The 17,985-nt window shown below is 37.3% G+C and overlaps 2 protein-coding genes and 1 pseudogene across 7 annotated transcripts in view; 1 reads left to right on the top strand and 2 right to left on the bottom strand.

The window, feature by feature from the left end:
* Positions 1–1,758: 1,758 nt before the first annotated feature.
* Positions 1,759–7,944, bottom strand: LOC127422756 (tripartite motif-containing protein 14-like). The gene is made up of 7 exons (XM_051666478.1): positions 7,804–7,944; positions 7,195–7,355; positions 6,858–6,953; positions 6,487–6,717; positions 6,369–6,385; positions 2,984–3,126; positions 1,759–2,831 (listed from the first exon to the last, which is right to left on the bottom strand). The coding sequence occupies exons 1-7, from the start codon at positions 7,931–7,933 to the stop codon at positions 2,233–2,235; spliced, it is 1,377 nt and encodes a 458-aa protein (XP_051522438.1). The 5' UTR covers positions 7,934–7,944; the 3' UTR covers positions 1,759–2,232.
* Positions 7,945–8,129: 185 nt separating this feature from the next.
* LOC127423204 (rRNA N6-adenosine-methyltransferase ZCCHC4-like) lies at positions 8,130–12,700 on the top strand (annotated as a pseudogene).
* A 114-nt stretch (positions 12,701–12,814) lies between these two features.
* LOC127422755 (major facilitator superfamily domain-containing protein 8) overlaps positions 12,815–17,985 on the bottom strand; it is a 33,793-nt gene continuing 28,622 nt past the window's right edge. For all 6 annotated transcript variants that reach the window (XM_051666475.1, XM_051666472.1, XM_051666474.1 and 3 more), the window contains 3 exons: positions 17,387–17,490; positions 13,971–14,197; positions 12,815–13,885 (listed from right to left, as the gene is read on the bottom strand). In XM_051666475.1, the coding sequence (XP_051522435.1) occupies positions 13,679–13,885; positions 13,971–14,197; positions 17,387–17,490 (538 nt within the window). In that variant the 3' untranslated portion in view covers positions 12,815–13,678. The remainder of the gene's footprint in view (positions 13,886–13,970; positions 14,198–17,386; positions 17,491–17,985) is intronic.

The following is a 17,985-nucleotide window of genomic DNA, read 5'->3' as shown; positions in this document are numbered from 1 at the left end:
CCACACTTTAACTTTGCAAATCCTTTTAAATTACAGATTACATGAGTTAATAAAGTTGCGGAACATGGAGGGCAAGAGTCATACCATGGATAGTTTATTGCTGGATATTGATTACAGGTAAGCTTAAACCAAGGATTACTAATGAAATACAAGGTTATAGAGCCACACAAACATAGAATGGGTAACTATCCCATTAATGGGATAGTTACCTGTAACACAACTTCACAGCAGAAGGGAAGGAGAACACAGGGAAGCGGGTTTTCCAGGCTCAGGTAGGACTTTTAATCGGCCACTTCAATGCTTTACAACTTCACAAACTCATCAGCTTCACAGGCATGTAACTAGTTAGACACAACAGATTAAACACAACAGCTTCAGGAGCACTGTGGCCTTCCTTGTGCCTGACACTCTCTCATCTCTGCTGGTGGCATGGCTGCTTATATGCTGCTCTCCCCATGCTCACTGGAATTAGAGACATGTTTTAAACATAATCTAGCTCAGGTGCAAGAGCCCTTACCACTTTCTCTCTCTCCGGACGGACGCTTGACCACGCCCCCGCTGCCACATTACCCCAAAATGAAAATTCTCTCATCATTTACTCCCCCCTCATGCCATCCCAGATGTGTATGACTTTCTTTCTGCTGCAGAACACAAACAAAGATTTTTAGAAGAATATCGTAGCTCTGTAGGTCCATATAATGCAAGTGAATGGTGACCAAAACTTTGAAGCTCCATAATGCACATAAAGGCAGCATAAAAGTAATCCATCAGACTCCAGTGTTTGAGTCAATGTCTACTGAGGCAACCCAATTGGTTTTGGGTGAGAACAGACCAAAATGTAACTCCTTTTTCACTGTACATCTTGCCATTGTATCTAGACACGATCATGATTTTAAACTCTATTACACTTCCTAGTGCTTGACCCATGCGCAGAGCGCTAGATGGCACTTGGACATGTAATTGAGATTTAAATCATGTTAAGTAAGGAGACTGCTGATGTAAAGATTTATGGTGAAAAAGGAGTTACAAATTGGTCTGTTCTCTCCCAAACCCGATTTGATAGCTTCAGAAGACATGGATTAAAACACTGTAGTCATATGGATTACTTTTATGCTGCTTTTATGTGCTTTTTGGAGTTCACTTGTATTATATGGACCTACAGAGCTGGGTTATTTTCTAAAAATCTTTGTGTTCTGCAGAAGAAAGAAAGTCATACACATCTGGGATGGCATGAGTGTCAGTAAATGAGATAATTAAAATTTTGGGGTGAACTATCCCTTTAAAGCTGCATTCCACTCCTTTTGAGCTTGTTGTTTATTATGCCCACTTGTACTCTCTTAACCTTTTTTTTTTTTTTTTTTACCATATTAGACCTTATTTACAGCAGTGCCATCTTTGATTTTTGACGGGAAAGATGGGATAGGCATCTGTGAGGTACAGACGTACACTCTCTTTAATGGGTTGCACTGTTGTTTAAGGTGTTTTTATCATTCTGCTGATGAAACATTGGGGAAAAAAAGTATCTTTCCAATAAATTTCAGTTGACTAACTCCTTTATACAATAAATTCTGCTTTATCCAGTGCATGTCATTGAAGAGACTTTAAGTCTATGCCTCACAGCCTCATTTTCATTCATGTCAAAATCAAATATGGCGCTACTGTGAATAAGGTCTACAATATACTACAATAGAGAAGGTGTATGCACTGCAAACATTAAGACTAATTTCAAAACACAAAACAAGGATTCAGTAATGATGGGGATGAATTATACTTTATTAAACATGTACAATAATATGCAGAAATATGCACTATAACAATTACAATAATAATCAGTTTCTTTAATCGTTTCTTTGGAAGTAAAGTTATAATATAGAGATGGTTACACGCCTAACAAATTAATATGTAATTTACTGTGCTATGAAACAACTTCAGCAGTTAAAAACGGTTAAAAATCCATCCAGAGACTGATGTCCTCCCGATGCTTTCCTGTACAGCAACTGACTGAACCACCATAGCTTCCCCAGCAGACACATAGGTGACACAGCCAGACCTTCTTTTCTGAGCTTACCGACATGATGTAAACAAGCCTGCAATTTTGCGCCAAATCCGACCTGACAACTCAAAATAAAAATCATTATTAAAGCCATAGCTTAGTGAATCAGGGTAAGACAAAGACAGGGTTTGAAAACAGATTTGTATCTACTCGCTCAATAAATCTTATGTAGTGCAGCTTTAAAGGCTGAGGTCACATATTTCCATATGATAATGATCTGTGTTTCGGTCTCTGGGCAAATAGAAGCGGAAGGCTGGGTAGAGAGGCTCAGTAAAATGATGATGAGTTCTGTCAAACACAGCTGTTTGTACGGCTGAGAACTCCTGCAGCATTCTCATAGTCTTGGCATCATAAAATATCACACAACCCTTCTGATAGTTTACAAATACTCCCACCCTGTCTGGTGCTGCCCGAGTTGCTGTGACAGGTAATGCCACATGTCGATCGTTATGCCAGGCCATGAGATGCCCATCCTTAAACTCAAGGCTCCACGAGCACCTGTTCCGTCCAAGTTTGGATTCTTTGTCCTGTCCTCTCCTCTGTAGGCTACCATAAGCCACGCCCACAGCCCATGCTGGGCAGCAGTGCACATCCACCTCCCAGTAGTGCTGCCCAGCCTTTATGGAAACAGAGCCTAAGGCACAGTATAGTTGATCAAACCTTAGAGGGTCATTAGGAACTGAGCGGTCCTGTGCAGAAAGGCACATGGTTCGACCTTCTGAGGTCATCTTGATCTGTTTATGACAGGTCAGTTTGTCAATCACCACATTAGAGGAGACTGTCAAGGGAAAAATGTAGAAAAAGGACATTCATAAACACTTGATTTAATAGCTTATATTTGCCTATCTATCAAGCACTTATATATATATATAAAGGATTTATATTAGCATGAAGCAAAATGACAGGTTTTATGAACAGAGTGATTTGTACCCAGCAATAGGCTCTTTCGTTGTAGCTGGGCTTTCAGATCTTTTGAGATGTTCCTAAGAGTCTTCATGAGCTTCTGGACCTTCTCTTCATTCATTTTTATCTTCTCTTCAGCTGGGTCCAGTTTCTTACGACAGCTATTCATCCTAGTCAGAAAATGATTGAAATTAAATTTTAATTCATTAAGCTGCTTGCATATTAAATGTTGACTATACTGTATACATTGTGATCTTCAACACCAGCACCATTAGTGCTTATTTTTAAACATATAACAGGCAAAGGCATATTGTTTTGACATACTTTTATGTAATGTGTACAGGTTTTGTACAGTGGTAAGAAAAAGTATGTGAACCCTTTGAAATTAGGTGGTTTTCTGCATTTATTGGTCATAAAATATGATCTCATCTTCATCAAAGTCACAAGTATAGACATACATAATGTGCTTAAGCTAACAACACACAAACAATTATAATCTGTCATGTCTTTAATGAACACATCCCATTACTGGCACAAAATTGTCTGCGTCACTTCCGGTAAAAGTCAAAGAACTCTGCGAGAACCAACGTCATAAAACTCTCACACGGAATACATCTCCACCTGAGACAAAACACCCCACTGATTAGGGACCATAAAACACAAATCACACTCACATCTGTTCTCTCTCTCACCTCAGGTCACTTTAAGGACACCAAAAAACTAAGTTATGACTTCTCCTGTTCTGTAATGTAAAAGGTTTTCTGATCATACATGTTTGGTATCATTCAAGAGGTCTCAGTGCAACTGGTAAAACGGTCTCGTTCCCTTTCAGCAAAGTCAAATCACAAGTAAGATTTAAGAACTTTGTACAATTATTTATTCTATCAGGGGCATGCCCCCCTCCCAGATCTCTCACAGAGACCAGATGCTGTATGCAGATTAGGTGCATTCTTTGTAAACATCAAACGACCTTCTCAGTCACAAGATCTACTTACAACCCCCTAAATTGTAAACCAAATCCTAAATAACATCAAACATACACATCTGAAATAACAATAGAATCGTTTGGTACTTACGGAAGGACAGCAGAGGAGCTCAGGGAATCTGTATTCAGATCTCCTACACAATTGCTGTGTGTAATGACAGAGGAGCTCAGGGTCTCTCTAGCCAGAAGACCCACACAGAAAATATTGTGTGTCATTTTTACCAGGTATGCAATTTGAATTTCTTATGTTTGGTAAATGTTTGAATGGAATGCAACTTTAATTGTTATTATGCTTGGTTCACTGATAGCTTTGAGTTTGATTTATTATTTTAATTGGATTGTTTGAATGTATTACTATTACCTGGTAAAATATATTGTTATTATGATTCATTCTGAAGGACTGTTTTCTAGTATATTTCTTATTAATTACAAATCTGTGGTCAGAGTTGGCTTAACTAAGCTACTTCAGAAGTAACCCATTAGTTACGTATGTACTAAAAGGCTAAACGGTGAACTGAGAATCTATGATAGAACTTAGCCAAGTAGAATTAAATGGGAATACGAAGAGTAGGACCGAGAATCTGTAAAACAGAACTTAATTGACTTTGGCTAAACGGTGAGTTGAGAATCTATACTGAACTTAGCTAAATAAGACTAAACGGACAAAGCCAAGAACCTATAAGGACTTAGTCTAAAACTTACTAATATCTGAAACTGATGGATTTGTAGTTAAAGGACCTGCGTCCGGCCGACACAGGACCCAAATAACATTGAAATAACAAGTGCAGTCTAGAAGAGAGAATTACTAAAAATAATAAGATACAAAACTTAAATTCAGAGCATAGATACATCAACAAGTTTTTTTTTCATAATTGGAGTCAGATGAAATAAAGAAAATAATTAATAAGATTAATAAAACATGGAACTCAAATCAAATAATCAAAATATTATTTAATGTTGCATACGATAAGACAGAACATGCAGGAGACCTTCAGCCACGCCTTTGGATGCCGTCCTTGGGCCAGTGGGTGGCCTTCCCCTTACACCATAAAACATTCACAGTGCTGTGGAAAAGGTAATTAAACCCTTGGATTTAATAACCGTTCGATCCTCCTTTGGCAGCAATAATCTCAACCAAGCATTTCTGGTAGCTGCGTATTAGACCTGCACAACGTTCAGAAGGAATTTTGGACCATTCTTTCTTACAGAACTGCTTCAGCTCAGCCATTTTCTTAGGATGTCTGGTGTGAACGGTTCTCTTGAGGTCATTCCACAGCATCTCTATTGGGTTAAGGTCTGGGCTCTGGGCCACTCCAAAAGGTGGATTTTCTTTTTTTTTGAAGCCATTCTGTAGTGGATTTACTTTGATGTTTTGGGTCATTGTCTTGCTGCCTCGCTCAACTTCTACTGAGCTTCAGCTGGTGCACAGCCACCGTGACATTATCCTGTAGGATATCTTAATATACTTGGTAATTCATTTTTCCCCCTGATGGCAAGTGGTCCAGATGCTGAAGCAGCAAAGCAGCCCCAAATCATGATGCTCCTTCCACCGTACTTTACTGTTGGGATGATGTTTTCATGTTGGCATGTGGTGCCCTTTTTACCTCATACATAGTGCTGCATGATCTTCCAAAACAAATCAACCTTAGATTCATCAGTCCACAAAGCATTTTCCCAGAAGCATTGTGGAGTGGTCTTTGGTAAACGTTAGGCACAAAGCCTTTAGCTGTCACACTTGGGCTCTTTTTTCACCTCAATGAGCATTCTGTGGTGTGCTTTTGAGTCATCTTGGCTGGATGGCCACTTCTAGAGAGAGTAGCCACAGTACTAAATCATTTCTATTTATAGATAATTTGTCTAACTATGGACATGAATGTCTAAGCTCTTCGAGATAACTTTGTAACCCTTTCCAGCTTTACGCAAAGCAATGATTCTTGATCGTAGATCTTCTGGGATCTCTTTTTTGCGAGGCATGGTTCACGTCAGCAGATGCTTCTTGTGAATAGCAAACTCAAAATGGTTGAGTGCTTTTTATAAGTCAAAGAAGCTCTAACCCACACCTCCAAACTCCATTCATTAATTGGATGCCACGTTTGCCAACTCCTGACTCTAATCAGCTTTTGTTGACATCATTAGCCTAGGGGTTCACATACATTTTCCAACCTACGCTGTGTTTAAATTATGCATTCAATAAGAAAAAGAACTATACAGTTGTTGATGTGTTATTAGTTAAAACAGATTGTGCTTGTTCATTATTGTAACTTAGATGAAGATCAAACCAGATTTTAAGACAAATTTATACATAAATGCAGGTAATTCCAAAGGGTTCACATAATTTTTCTTGCTACTGTATATTTGTATTAAGGACCAGTCACAAGTTTAACAGACTAAGACAACTATTCATAATATGGGAAAAAATGACCTTACGTAAAATCCTCAGGAAGCTGAAATAAGAGAACATTTTGTCGACAAGTTTATTACGACAACACGGGCACAATTGATTTGTTTATGAAATGTGTGGTTGTCTTAGATTATTCCGGCATACCTGCTTCAGGCTCTCTGTTGTGCTCTGTTGCACTGATTGCATTGTGCTGATGTATTTCTGCAGGAGACTGAGGTGTTGATTCCAGTCTTGAAGAATTCGGTTTAGTTTACTGCTGGTCTCCATGCGGTCTTGCTCTATCATGTCCAAAACTGCACGCTCATCCTCTTGCAGAGCCATATGTAGCCCCTCAAAGCACTCCTGTACCCGCTGCTTCATCGCCTCTGAACTCGTCTACAGCAGAGATTTATGTGTCAGATGTGTGATCTGTCAGTTACTCAATGTATATGGTTGTTTACAACATAGTTGTTGTGTTATCACATTAATTTTTAAAGAGAGGATTGTTTCGCTTATGTAAGTATAATTTCACTTACATTCAGGTTTGCTTTGCGCTTTTTAATGGATTCCAGATGAGCCTCTGCTCTTTGTTTCTCTTTCTTCAGCTCCTCCAACCAGACTGTGAGGTGTCCCTTAAGTGTTTACAAATTATTGGTGTTTTTACATTATTTTCTTCACTTTTCATCTATTTATTGCTGTATTTCTTAAGGGTTTTAATTCCGAATAGTTGCAGTCTATCACGTATACATTCATTCTTCAATAATGTTCCATATTTCTGACATGATTCACTTCAGTCGCTTCATAATCTGTTTATTAAACTGATTTATTTTTCTCTGGGTGGGTAATTATTTTGGGAAAATACATTTACTGTACCTCTGAGGGTTTTGGAGAGCCGGTTGTTTTTCTAATCAGTTTTGGAGAGCATGGGAAGGGCTGGGTTACTTGTGTCCCTGAACGACCGTCAGAAGCCAGGCAGAACAAACTGATTTCCTCAGATAGAGGCATGAAGTCTTCCTCTGCCATCTCTCCCAATTCTGTGAACATAACCTTTGGTGTTAGCAAGGAATGCCATAAACATAACTGCATTTTCAAATCTCATTGTTGCATCCACAGCCACAGTATCTTATGCACAAAATGCAAAAACAAAGTTCTAAATTAGCTTATTTTCTCAGAGGACAGACAAACTATTTCCTTCTGACTTTAGGTGGACAATGTGCAAAATGCCATGGCAAGCCTTTACTAGAGTACATCGGTTGCCAAAAGGTGCACTTATATCAGCGTAGGCTAAAGCAAAAAACTGAAACTTTGAATAGTAGTAAACTTAACAGCTTCCACGCATCCCATCTGTATTTACGTTAGTACATTTATAGATTAATAGTTTATCCAGTATCCAGTAGTATTTTTACAAGGCTGTGAGTCACTTTTTGCTTTTAGTGTTGCATGTCATGTAATTGAATTTACCAGCAATAAAATTATACTTACCTGAGAGACTGATAATAGATTTAGTCAGTGTGTGTTTGGTTGTCCTTCTTCTGCAAGCACTTCTGTGTTCTTCTCTGGAATGTGTTAAAAAAAGGTGTAGCCCCTTTAAACATGCCAAAGCCTGCTGCATATATATATACTCTGTGTGTGACTGTGCGTGCGCATTTTTGTGGGTTTGTGTGTGCAGTATTCTTGTCAGGCCAGTGTTTGATTGCTCACAGTATTATATCTGTTCAGTTCTAGACTTGTTGACCTGCAAGGTTGTGAAATAAGTGCAGAAGTGATTTTTTTCTAAGTTGTTTAGCATGTTGACACTTGTGATCTAGTTATGCATTTTGCATCCTAATTTCTCTGTTTTGTTTTTCTGTCTTCTTGGATACGGCCAGTTTTATGGGCAGGATGAGTTCCAAGGAGCCAAGGTAGTCATGGTAACAGACCATCCTTTTGGAGGCCTAGTGAAGCTACTAGCTAACAGTTTCTTTAAAATAGTAATAACCTGGTAAAAACTTCAGAATAAAGGCAAGTAGAATTGCATATTTGGCTATTACATTTATTTGACCATGTATTATAACTCATTCTGGTTTAACATATTTTACAGAGACTTGTAAATGTTTCACATTATAAACAAAATTTATTATGCATGTAAGTTCAATGCATGCTGTGATTTAATTTGGGTTAAAAGAGTGTATTCCCAGAAACCTATTACTAAAGAAAAGGAGTTTAAATGTAGGTAAAAGAACTCAGTAGCTCCCTCATTAATAGACCTAGGTGGTGCCAGAAACATCATAATCAGTGATCATTCTTTCTTTGATGTTTATGATCTATATTTTTTAGAGGGTGGTGGAGCTGAGATGCCGATGATCTGGATATTTCCGTACTTCTTTGAGTCACGTATGCTTGAGTGTTTTCCCTCCTTCTCCATGTTGGATTACCAGGTATTATACTGAAAGTAAGTTATATTTTACAAACTGAAAATGAATATAATACATTTACCATGTGTGATGTTGTTCTTTATCCTCAGGTTGATTATGATAACCATCCTGTATATAAACATGGAAAGGCTGGCTGGAAGCAGTCATCTGTACGACTTTTCACTAATATGAGTCCCAAAAATATCATTCTACCACAGGACGAGGGTTACAGGTTTACATTAAGCAAATTGTTTTTTTCTCTCAAATATGCACTTGATTTTGTGTGTGTACATTGCTATTATTAATAAGTGCTTGGAGTGGGATGAGTGCAGATGGGGATGGGTTAAAATATAAATCAAATATTTTTCAATCCCTCTTCTCAGATATTGTAGTGTTCGTGAGAGGTATGTTTCAGAAGGAAACAAGCATTGCCCAAAGTGTGACATATGCCCATCAAAGGTAAGGGCTGGTGTCTTAGCAGGAGCACATTAAAACAAATAGTTCACCCAAAAAATTAAATTTTCAAACCCCTATGACGTCTTTCTTCCGGAGACATGAAAACAGACTGACCAATATTTTCCCTCCATCTTTCTCACAGGATGGGCGAAAGAGGAGACACTGTGATGAATGTGGATGCTGTGTGAAGCCTTGTAAGCAAATGTTTATTGGAATGACACAGAATGAATATATGTCTCCTAATATGTTTATTTTCTGCTATCTCACTGCCTCCTTTCTCCACTGTCTCTCCCCAGCATGGCATCGTTGTTTCTTATGAGGTCACTGTGCTCTCCCTGATCACCCTTCTGGGCGGAGACAAATAGGCTGTTTCAAATGTGGAAGCCAAAAACACAAACTCAGGGCCTGCCGTAAAAATACAATAAGTGGTTAAAAGACCAACTCTCTCACTTTTAAAATGTGCCATATAATTAGAGGTAGGTGATATGACCAAAATGAGTAATTTTATATAACGATAACAATATCACGATATAGTAAATGTTTTCTGGAAAATCAATAGAAAATGGTTTATAAATAAAATAACCATATTGTAATGCCTATTTTTGGAACTGCAGTTTTTAAATACTTTATATATTAAATAAATATATTAAATAGAATTAAATACTTTATTTATTAAAACTATTTCCTCTTTATTTGGAACAAGACAAAAAATGTCAAAGTAAATAAATAAAAATCAACCTTACCAAAATGCTAAATATAACAGTATGCCATATTTCAGTTTAAAATTTTGTTGACTAATATTATAATATTATTATAAACTTTGCTCAAGAAACTTAAGATCTTCTCAAAACAAATATAAGTAAAAAAATAAAAAATAAATCCAACGAGAATAAACGCTTCTTGAAGAAAATAAATATCAAATAAATGTCACTTATTGCTAAATAAATGAATAAGTGACAGAATTAATGCAGAGTTAATCTTTTGGCTTTCATTATATTCTTTTGCGTGCTTCATTTTGAGGTGGTAAAACAGATTGCTTGTATTACGAGTGATTATTGGCATGCGAACCATCATGATGTCGCACCCGTTTTAATAACAAGCTCCTCTTTTCTTGACCTGTGTGGGAGTCGTCCCGTTCTGTGGAGATTTCGTTCTCCATTTGGGGTTTTCCTGGGTCAAAAATTGAGTAACCCCGCTCTGAGCTCTCCTGTCTCTGGAGCACAAACATCGGAAAGCCTTTTGAATTCGTGTGAAACATTTGAGTGTCAGATGAGAAGAACATTTAGCACTTTTAAAGCGCCAAACGCGCAATAAAGGTCATTTACATTTTCTTGGGGGGCCACAGAAAAATGTTCAATGTCGGAAAAACCCTTCTCTCAGTTTCACGTGAAGCCCTGCTCACTGACAGAAAAACATACACCTTAGCCAAATACATTTAAACTCAGTTTTTCACAATTCCTGACATTTAATCGTAGAAAACTTTTTTAGGTCAGTTAAGATCACTACTTTATTTTAAGAATCTGAAATGTCAGAATAATAGTAGAGAGAATAATTTATTTAAACTTTTATTCCTTTCATCACATTCCCAGTGGGTCAGAAGTTTACATACACTTTGTTAGTATTTGGTAACATTTTCTTTAAATTGTTTAACTTGGGTCAAACGTTTTGGGTAGCCTTCCACAAGCTTCTCACAATAAGTTCCTGGAATTTTGGCCCATTCCTCCGGACAGAACTGGTGTAACTGAGCCAGGTTTGTAGGCCTCCTTGCTCGCACACGCTTCTTCAGTTCTGCCCACAAATTTTCTATCAGATTGAGGTCAGGGCTTTGTGATGGCCACTCCAATACCTTGACTTTGTCCTAAAGCCATTTTGCCACAACTTGGGGTCATTTTCAAAGACCCATTTGCGACCGAGCTTTAACTTCCTTGCTGATGTCTTGAGATGTTGCTTCAATAGATCCACATACTGTAATTTTCCTTCCTCATGATGCCATCTGTTTTGTGAAGTGCACCAGTCCCTCCTGCAGCAAAGCACCCCCACAACATGATGCTGCCACCCCCATGCTTCAAGGTTGGGATGGTGTTCTTCAGCTTGCAAGCCTCACCCTTTTTCCTCCAAACATAATGATGGTCATTATGGCCAAACAGTTACATTTTTGTTTCATTAGACCAGAGGACATTTCTCCAAAAAGTAAGATCTTTGTCCCCATGTGCACTTGCAGACTGAAGTCTGGCTTTTTTTATGACGGTTTTGGAGCAGTGGATTCTTACTTGCTGAGCAGCCTTTCAGGTTATGTCGATATAGTACTCATTTTACTGTGGAGATAGATACGTGTCTACCTGTTTCCTCCAGCATCTTCACAAGGTCATTTGCTGTTGTTCTGGGATTGATTTGCACTTTTTGCACCAAACTACATTCATCTCTATGAGACAGAATGCATCTCCTTCCTGAGTGGTATGATGGCTGTGTGGTCCCATGGTGTTCATACTTGCGTACTATTTTTTGTACAGATGAACGCGGTACCTTCAGGCCTTTGGAAATTGCTCCCAAGGATGAACCAGACCTGTGGAGGTCCACAATTATTATTTTTTTTTCTTTTCTGAGGTCTTTGCTGATTTCTTTTGATTTCCTCATGATGTCAAGCACAGAGGCACCAAGTTTGAAGGCAGGCCTTAAAATACATCCACAGGTACACCTCCAATTCAGTACACCTCCTATCAGAAGCTAATTGGCTAACTGTCTAAAGGCTTGACATCATTTTCTGGAATTTTCCAAGCTGCTTAAAGGCACAGTTAACTTAGTGTATGTAAACTTGACCCACTGGAACTGTGATATAGTCAATTAAAAGTGAAACAGTCTGTCTGTAAACAATTGATGGAAAAATTACTTGTGTCATGCACAAAGTAGATGTCCTAAACGACTTGCCAAAACTATAATTTACTAATATTAAATCTGTGGAGTGGTTAAAAAAAATGAGTTTTAATGACTTAACCTAAGTGTATGTAAACTTCTGACTTCAACTGTGAAACAGATTTCAGTCTACAATGCTGTACATTAGGAACTATAGACAGTAATATGCTCCTACATGAATATCAAGACACTAAATATAAAACCTGATGTTCTCTTGACACACACTGGCTCTTCAAGTATTTAATATTTATAAAGTGCCAATCCCTACTGAATTTCTCATTTGCTTGATTCTCTTGTGCATGTTTTGCCAACAGAATGCTTGTGAGGGGCAGCCGTGGAGCTTCAGGCTTGTTCAAACACATTGACCACAACTCCACTGTCAAGAACAAGAGGAAAAGAACAGTTACATGATCTTAAATGCAATGCATCATCCGAGTACTGGTTTTGTGGCTGGCAAAAATGGCATCACACAGAGTGAGATTCCAAAGTGTGAAGCGAGAGCCTGGTGATAAACCAACATGTATACAAGGTCTTTTTGCTTTTTTTTTTTTTTTAGTGCATCTTGTTTCTGTTGTCTCATTGGTTAATTGAACTACCACAATTAACAGTAACGGTTCAGAGAAGCTTTGTGGCAACCTGTGTTAAAAAAAAATAACCTTTGAATACAATTACTATGATCTTTACAAAATTTAAATGAACATAATTGTTTCTTTTGCAAAAAAGACAATAATCTGTTTAATGGAATAAACTTTTAATATCTTTTTTTTATAGAAATAGATGCCCATAAACCTTGTCACACTTCAAAGAAATGAATCATCATATTGTGCTTATTTAACATCCACAAAAATAGACCATTTCTCATTTTTTCTGTTGGCTTGAATTTTTATTCCTGTAGTTGCTTATTGTCAGGGATAATGTCTTTTTTTTTTTTAAATGTGGGATTACTTGTACTTTTTTGCTCCCAGATGTAGAGAATTGTTTATAATGCCTAATGTTATTAAAAAATTCTACAGATAAATTGTTTCAAGCCACTCCTATTAGTGCATAGTCATTTAAATAAATCAGCATTTCTATCAGTAATTAGTAAACATTTGTTAACATTTTACAATGCTATATAACTCCATTAATTCAATTAAACAACTGCATGGGCCTTGCAATAAAGATGTGCTTCATAACTGCTGCCAAACCTTTATAATACTGCTGGTTGCACAGGCCTGTTATGATCCTGCCACTCTTTTATGTCTCCTGTGTGGAGGAATTACAAACCTGAAAACCTTCTTAAAGCTGGCAACAGAAGATCTATACCATGCTACTCCAGTAGATGTTGAATTCACAGTGAAGGTAACTGGAAATTGTAGCTCAATATATTGAGGATATATAGTAAAGATACTAACATGGAAATGCTCTGTAAGCTTCTTGAGAATCATGCTGTAAAAGCTCCACATTTTATAAAACTCTATGAAAGGAGTATTCATAAGTGCATCAGTGGTGGTTCATCTTTTCTCCACACAAGGTTAAGTCACTTAACCACCTGGCAAAAGGCCCACTTCTCTGAAAGGTGCTTTAGTAGTTAGTAGGGGCACCTCTCAGCCGTTCTGCTATTCCTCCATCCTTCCATGGCGTACAGAGAAGGCAATTAGTCTTTTATACATAGCACTGAGGAGAATAATGGCAGCTAGTACTATGCCACAGACGATACTGAAGTTCCATCGGGGTCCCAGAATGGTGTAGACATGAGAGACAAACACAGGCCCAAGAGTCCGTGCACCACTTCCTGATGCTGTCAGCCAGCCAATGTAAACTCCCTGAGTATATATCATAAATGGCATCAAATACAATGAATCATCATTTTCAGTCGAATATGCTTTAAAGAATAAATATCTGTTGTACCTGAGGTTTGGGGCCAAGTATCTTTGAGTATAAAGTGTAAGACATGACATTGCATGTAGGATAACCCACTCCGATCAGGATGTCAGCAGTTATGTACTGTGCAAGATAAATTACAGGGGTAAACAGGCACCAGGTCAGTTCAGAGGGACATCCAGTGGGCTCCAGTGAGGAATTGGAGGCTGGGGTGGGTGCCAGTCCTACTACTGGCATAGTGTTATTTTTAAGATCTGTTCATGGAGACAATAGAGGTGCAGTAATTAATATATATATATTATATATATACACACACACATACACACACACACACGCACATACATACAAGTTTGGGGTCACTTGCCTGAAATGATTCTCATAATCTTAAAAACAATTAGTTTTGATGACAAAAATATAATTGTGCCACCATATTAATTTATTTAATTACAAAACTACAATTTTATTTAAATAAAAGTTTTTGAAATTGATGACTTGGGCTGAATAATTAAGAAAAGCAGCCACTAAGTGCCCAGTATTGATGGGAACTCCTTCAAAACTGTTTAAAAAGAATCCCAGGGTGATGCCTCAAGAAGTTGGTTGAGAAAATATCAAGAGTACATTTCTTAAAATTCTAGGCAAAGGGTGACTACTTTGAATATGCTAAAATATTACATTTTTTTCAATTCATATAGTCCCATTTCTGTTCTTCCATAGTTTTGATGACTTTACTATTATCCTTAAATGTGAAAAATAATAATAATAAAGAATGAGTAAGTGACCCTAAACTTTTGACTGGTAGTGTATATATACACATATATACATACACACATACACACAGGCGGCCAAAAGTTTGGAATAATGTACAGCTTTAGCTGTTTCGGAAGGAAATTGGTACTTTAATTCAACAAAGTGGCATTCAACTGATCACAAAGTATAGTCAGGACATTACCGATGTAAAAAACAGCACCATCAGTATTTGAAAAAAGCCATTTTTGATCAAATCTAGACAGGCCCCATTTCCAGCAGCCATCACTCCAACACCTTATCCTTGAGTAATCATGCTAAATTGATAATTTGATACTAGAAAATCACTTGCCGTTATATCAAACACAGTTGAAAGCTATTTGGTTCCTTAAATTAATCTTAACATTGTCTTTGTTTTTGAGTTGCCACAGTATGCAATAGACTGGCATGTCTTAAGGTCAATATTAGGTCAAAAACGGCAAAAAAGAAACAGCTTTTTCTAGAAACTCAGTCAATCATTGTTGAGGAATGAAGGCTATACAATGCTTGAAATTGCCAAAAAAAAAAAAAAAAGATTTCATACAAAGGTGTACACTACAGTCTTCAAAGACAAAGGACAACTGGCTTTAACAAGGCCAGAAAGAGATGTGGAAGGCCAGATGTACAACTAAACAAGAGGAGAAGTACATCAGAGTCTCTAGTTTGAGAAATAGATGCCTCACATGTCCTCAGCTGACAGCTTCATTGAATTCTACCCGCTCAACACCAGTTTCATGTACAACAGTAAACTGAAGACTCAGATGTGCAGGCCTTATGGGAAGAATTGCAAAGAAAAAGCCACTTTTGAAACAGAAAAACAAAAAGAATAGGTTAGAGTGGGCAAAGAAACAGACATTGGACAACAGATAATTGGAAAAGAGTGTTATGGATCTTAACCCCATTGAGCTTTTGTGGGATCAGCTAGACTATAAGGTGCGTGAGAAGTGCCCGACAAGACAGCCACATCTATGACAAGTGCTACAGGAAGCGTGAGGTGAAATGTCACCTGAGTATCTGTACAAACTGACAGCTAGAATGCCAAGGATCTGCAAAGCTGTCAATGCTGCATGTGGAGGATTTTTATGTTTCTGACTATACATTGTGATCAGATGAATGCCACTTTGGTGAATAAAAGTACCAATTTATTTCCATAAGAGTAAAATCTGTACATTATTCCAAACCTTTGGCCGCCTGTGTGTGTGTGTGTGTGTGTGTGTGTGTATATATATAATTCGATTCATAAATATAATTGGATAACGTTACATATTTAATGTTCGTATTCAGATTATAGTAACATTTTTATGGATTACAGATTACATTCTGATTACATCACCAAAGCAGTAACTAGTGCATAATTTACTAATTATGCTCCTAAATTTTAAAAGAGCGGTCTATATTTTAAATATTTTATGTAAAATCTTACCATGTGTGCATGTAGCTACCGAACTTGATACACTGCATTTAAAGGGATCGTTCACTCAAAAATGAAAATTCTCTCATTTACTCATGCACAAGCCATCCCATATGTGACTTTCTTTTTTCTGATGGACAAAAGTGAAGATTTTTAGAAGATTATCTCAGATTTGTAGGTCCATTCAATGCATGGTGATCAGAAATTTAAAGCTTCAAAATTCACAAAAAGGCAACATAAAAGTAATCCATATGACCCCAGTGGTTTAATCAATGTCTTCTGAAGTGATTCAATCGGTTTTGGTAAGATCAGACCAAAATGTGACTCCTTTTTCACTGTATATCTTGACAGCAGTCTCTTTTCAAGATCACGATTTCAAGATCGATTACACTTCATGTAGCGCTCTGCGCATGAGCCAAGTGCTAGGAAGTGTAATCGAGCTTGAAATAGTGTTCGTGCCTATATACTACAATGGCAAGATGTACAGTGTAAAAAAAAAAAAAAAAAAAAAATCTTTTTGGGGTCTGTTCTCACCAAAAAGCAACTGGATCGCTTCAGAAGACATTGATTAAACCACTATAGTCGTATGGATTACTTTTATGCTGACTTTATCTCCTTTTTGGAGCTCAAAGGCCTGATCACCATTCACTTGCATTTTATGGACCTTCAGAGCAGAGATATTCTTCTAAAAATCTTTGTGTTCAGCAGAAGAAAGAAATTCTTACACATCTGGGATGGCATGAGGATGAGTATTTTCCTTTGGGTGAACTTTCCCTTTATCTGCTTTATACAATCCACAAATACACACAGGGCATTTGGTTTCTGTTTTAAATTTAGTTTCTAAATGAATGCACAAATAAATGCCAAACTATTTGCATGTGCACCCTGCATCGAAAATATTGCATAATTCTGTAAAAACACATTGCAAACAAACATTTCAGAGGTGTCGGTCACATGCAACTTTGTGCTTTTGCACCACGCAAATGCACTTCAGCCTATGCTTCAGTATGGCAGAAAAGCACCTCTCTTGGTACTTAATACATTTAAAATGAGTGAATAGATTTTCAAGAAAATATGAAATGGGCAAAAGTAATGAGTAAAAGTAATATGAGTAATCAGATTCTCTTAACTAAATGTGTAATCTAAAAGATGACGTAATGGATTGCAATTTAAATTGTGTAATTTTTAAATAGTACCTGATTAAATTTCAGAAGTAATCTACCCAGCACTGGTAATAAGAATGCCTCACCTGCCCACTGAATTTTAGGATATTGATTTCCCCAAGGCAACAAGATAAAGAAACCAGCAAATATAACAGTCAAGCCACCAAGGAGCAGTGGTCGATCCCCTACCCTGAAAAAAAACACCCAAAAACACATTGATTTTATATGAGATCCGATTAGTCAGCCTGCAACAGCAACATGAAGTCATGGGTTCAAAAAATGCTGCTGACCAATATTAAATGTGTCAGGTACAGAAGCAAAAGATAGCATGTGAGAAACAGTATGCAAAACCTGCACTGTCTAAAAAAACTCTGATTATGCAAATGGTCTGGTCTTCTGGAATGTGGCTTTATTCCAAATATGCATAGTGGGCGGATTTACTAATGCAGAGTAGCCTACAACCTAAATTTAAAAAAAATCAGAGTAATGACCTGAAACTTCCTTAAATGTTTCATTTTATAAGTGACAAACTCAAGGGAAAAAGCAGATCTGATTGTCCAGAGTTCTATCAAACATCAACGTAGAGACAAATGGGATATATAATATTCTATTGCAGTTAGGGCTGTCAATTGATTAAAAATGTTTAATCAAATTAATTACATAACATACCGATTTACATAATTAC

This window comes from Myxocyprinus asiaticus, chromosome 32, assembly GCF_019703515.2.
Source record: "Myxocyprinus asiaticus isolate MX2 ecotype Aquarium Trade chromosome 32, UBuf_Myxa_2, whole genome shotgun sequence".
Taxonomy (NCBI): Eukaryota; Metazoa; Chordata; class Actinopteri; order Cypriniformes; family Catostomidae; genus Myxocyprinus; species Myxocyprinus asiaticus.
This window is presented reverse-complemented; position numbering and strand designations above follow the sequence as displayed.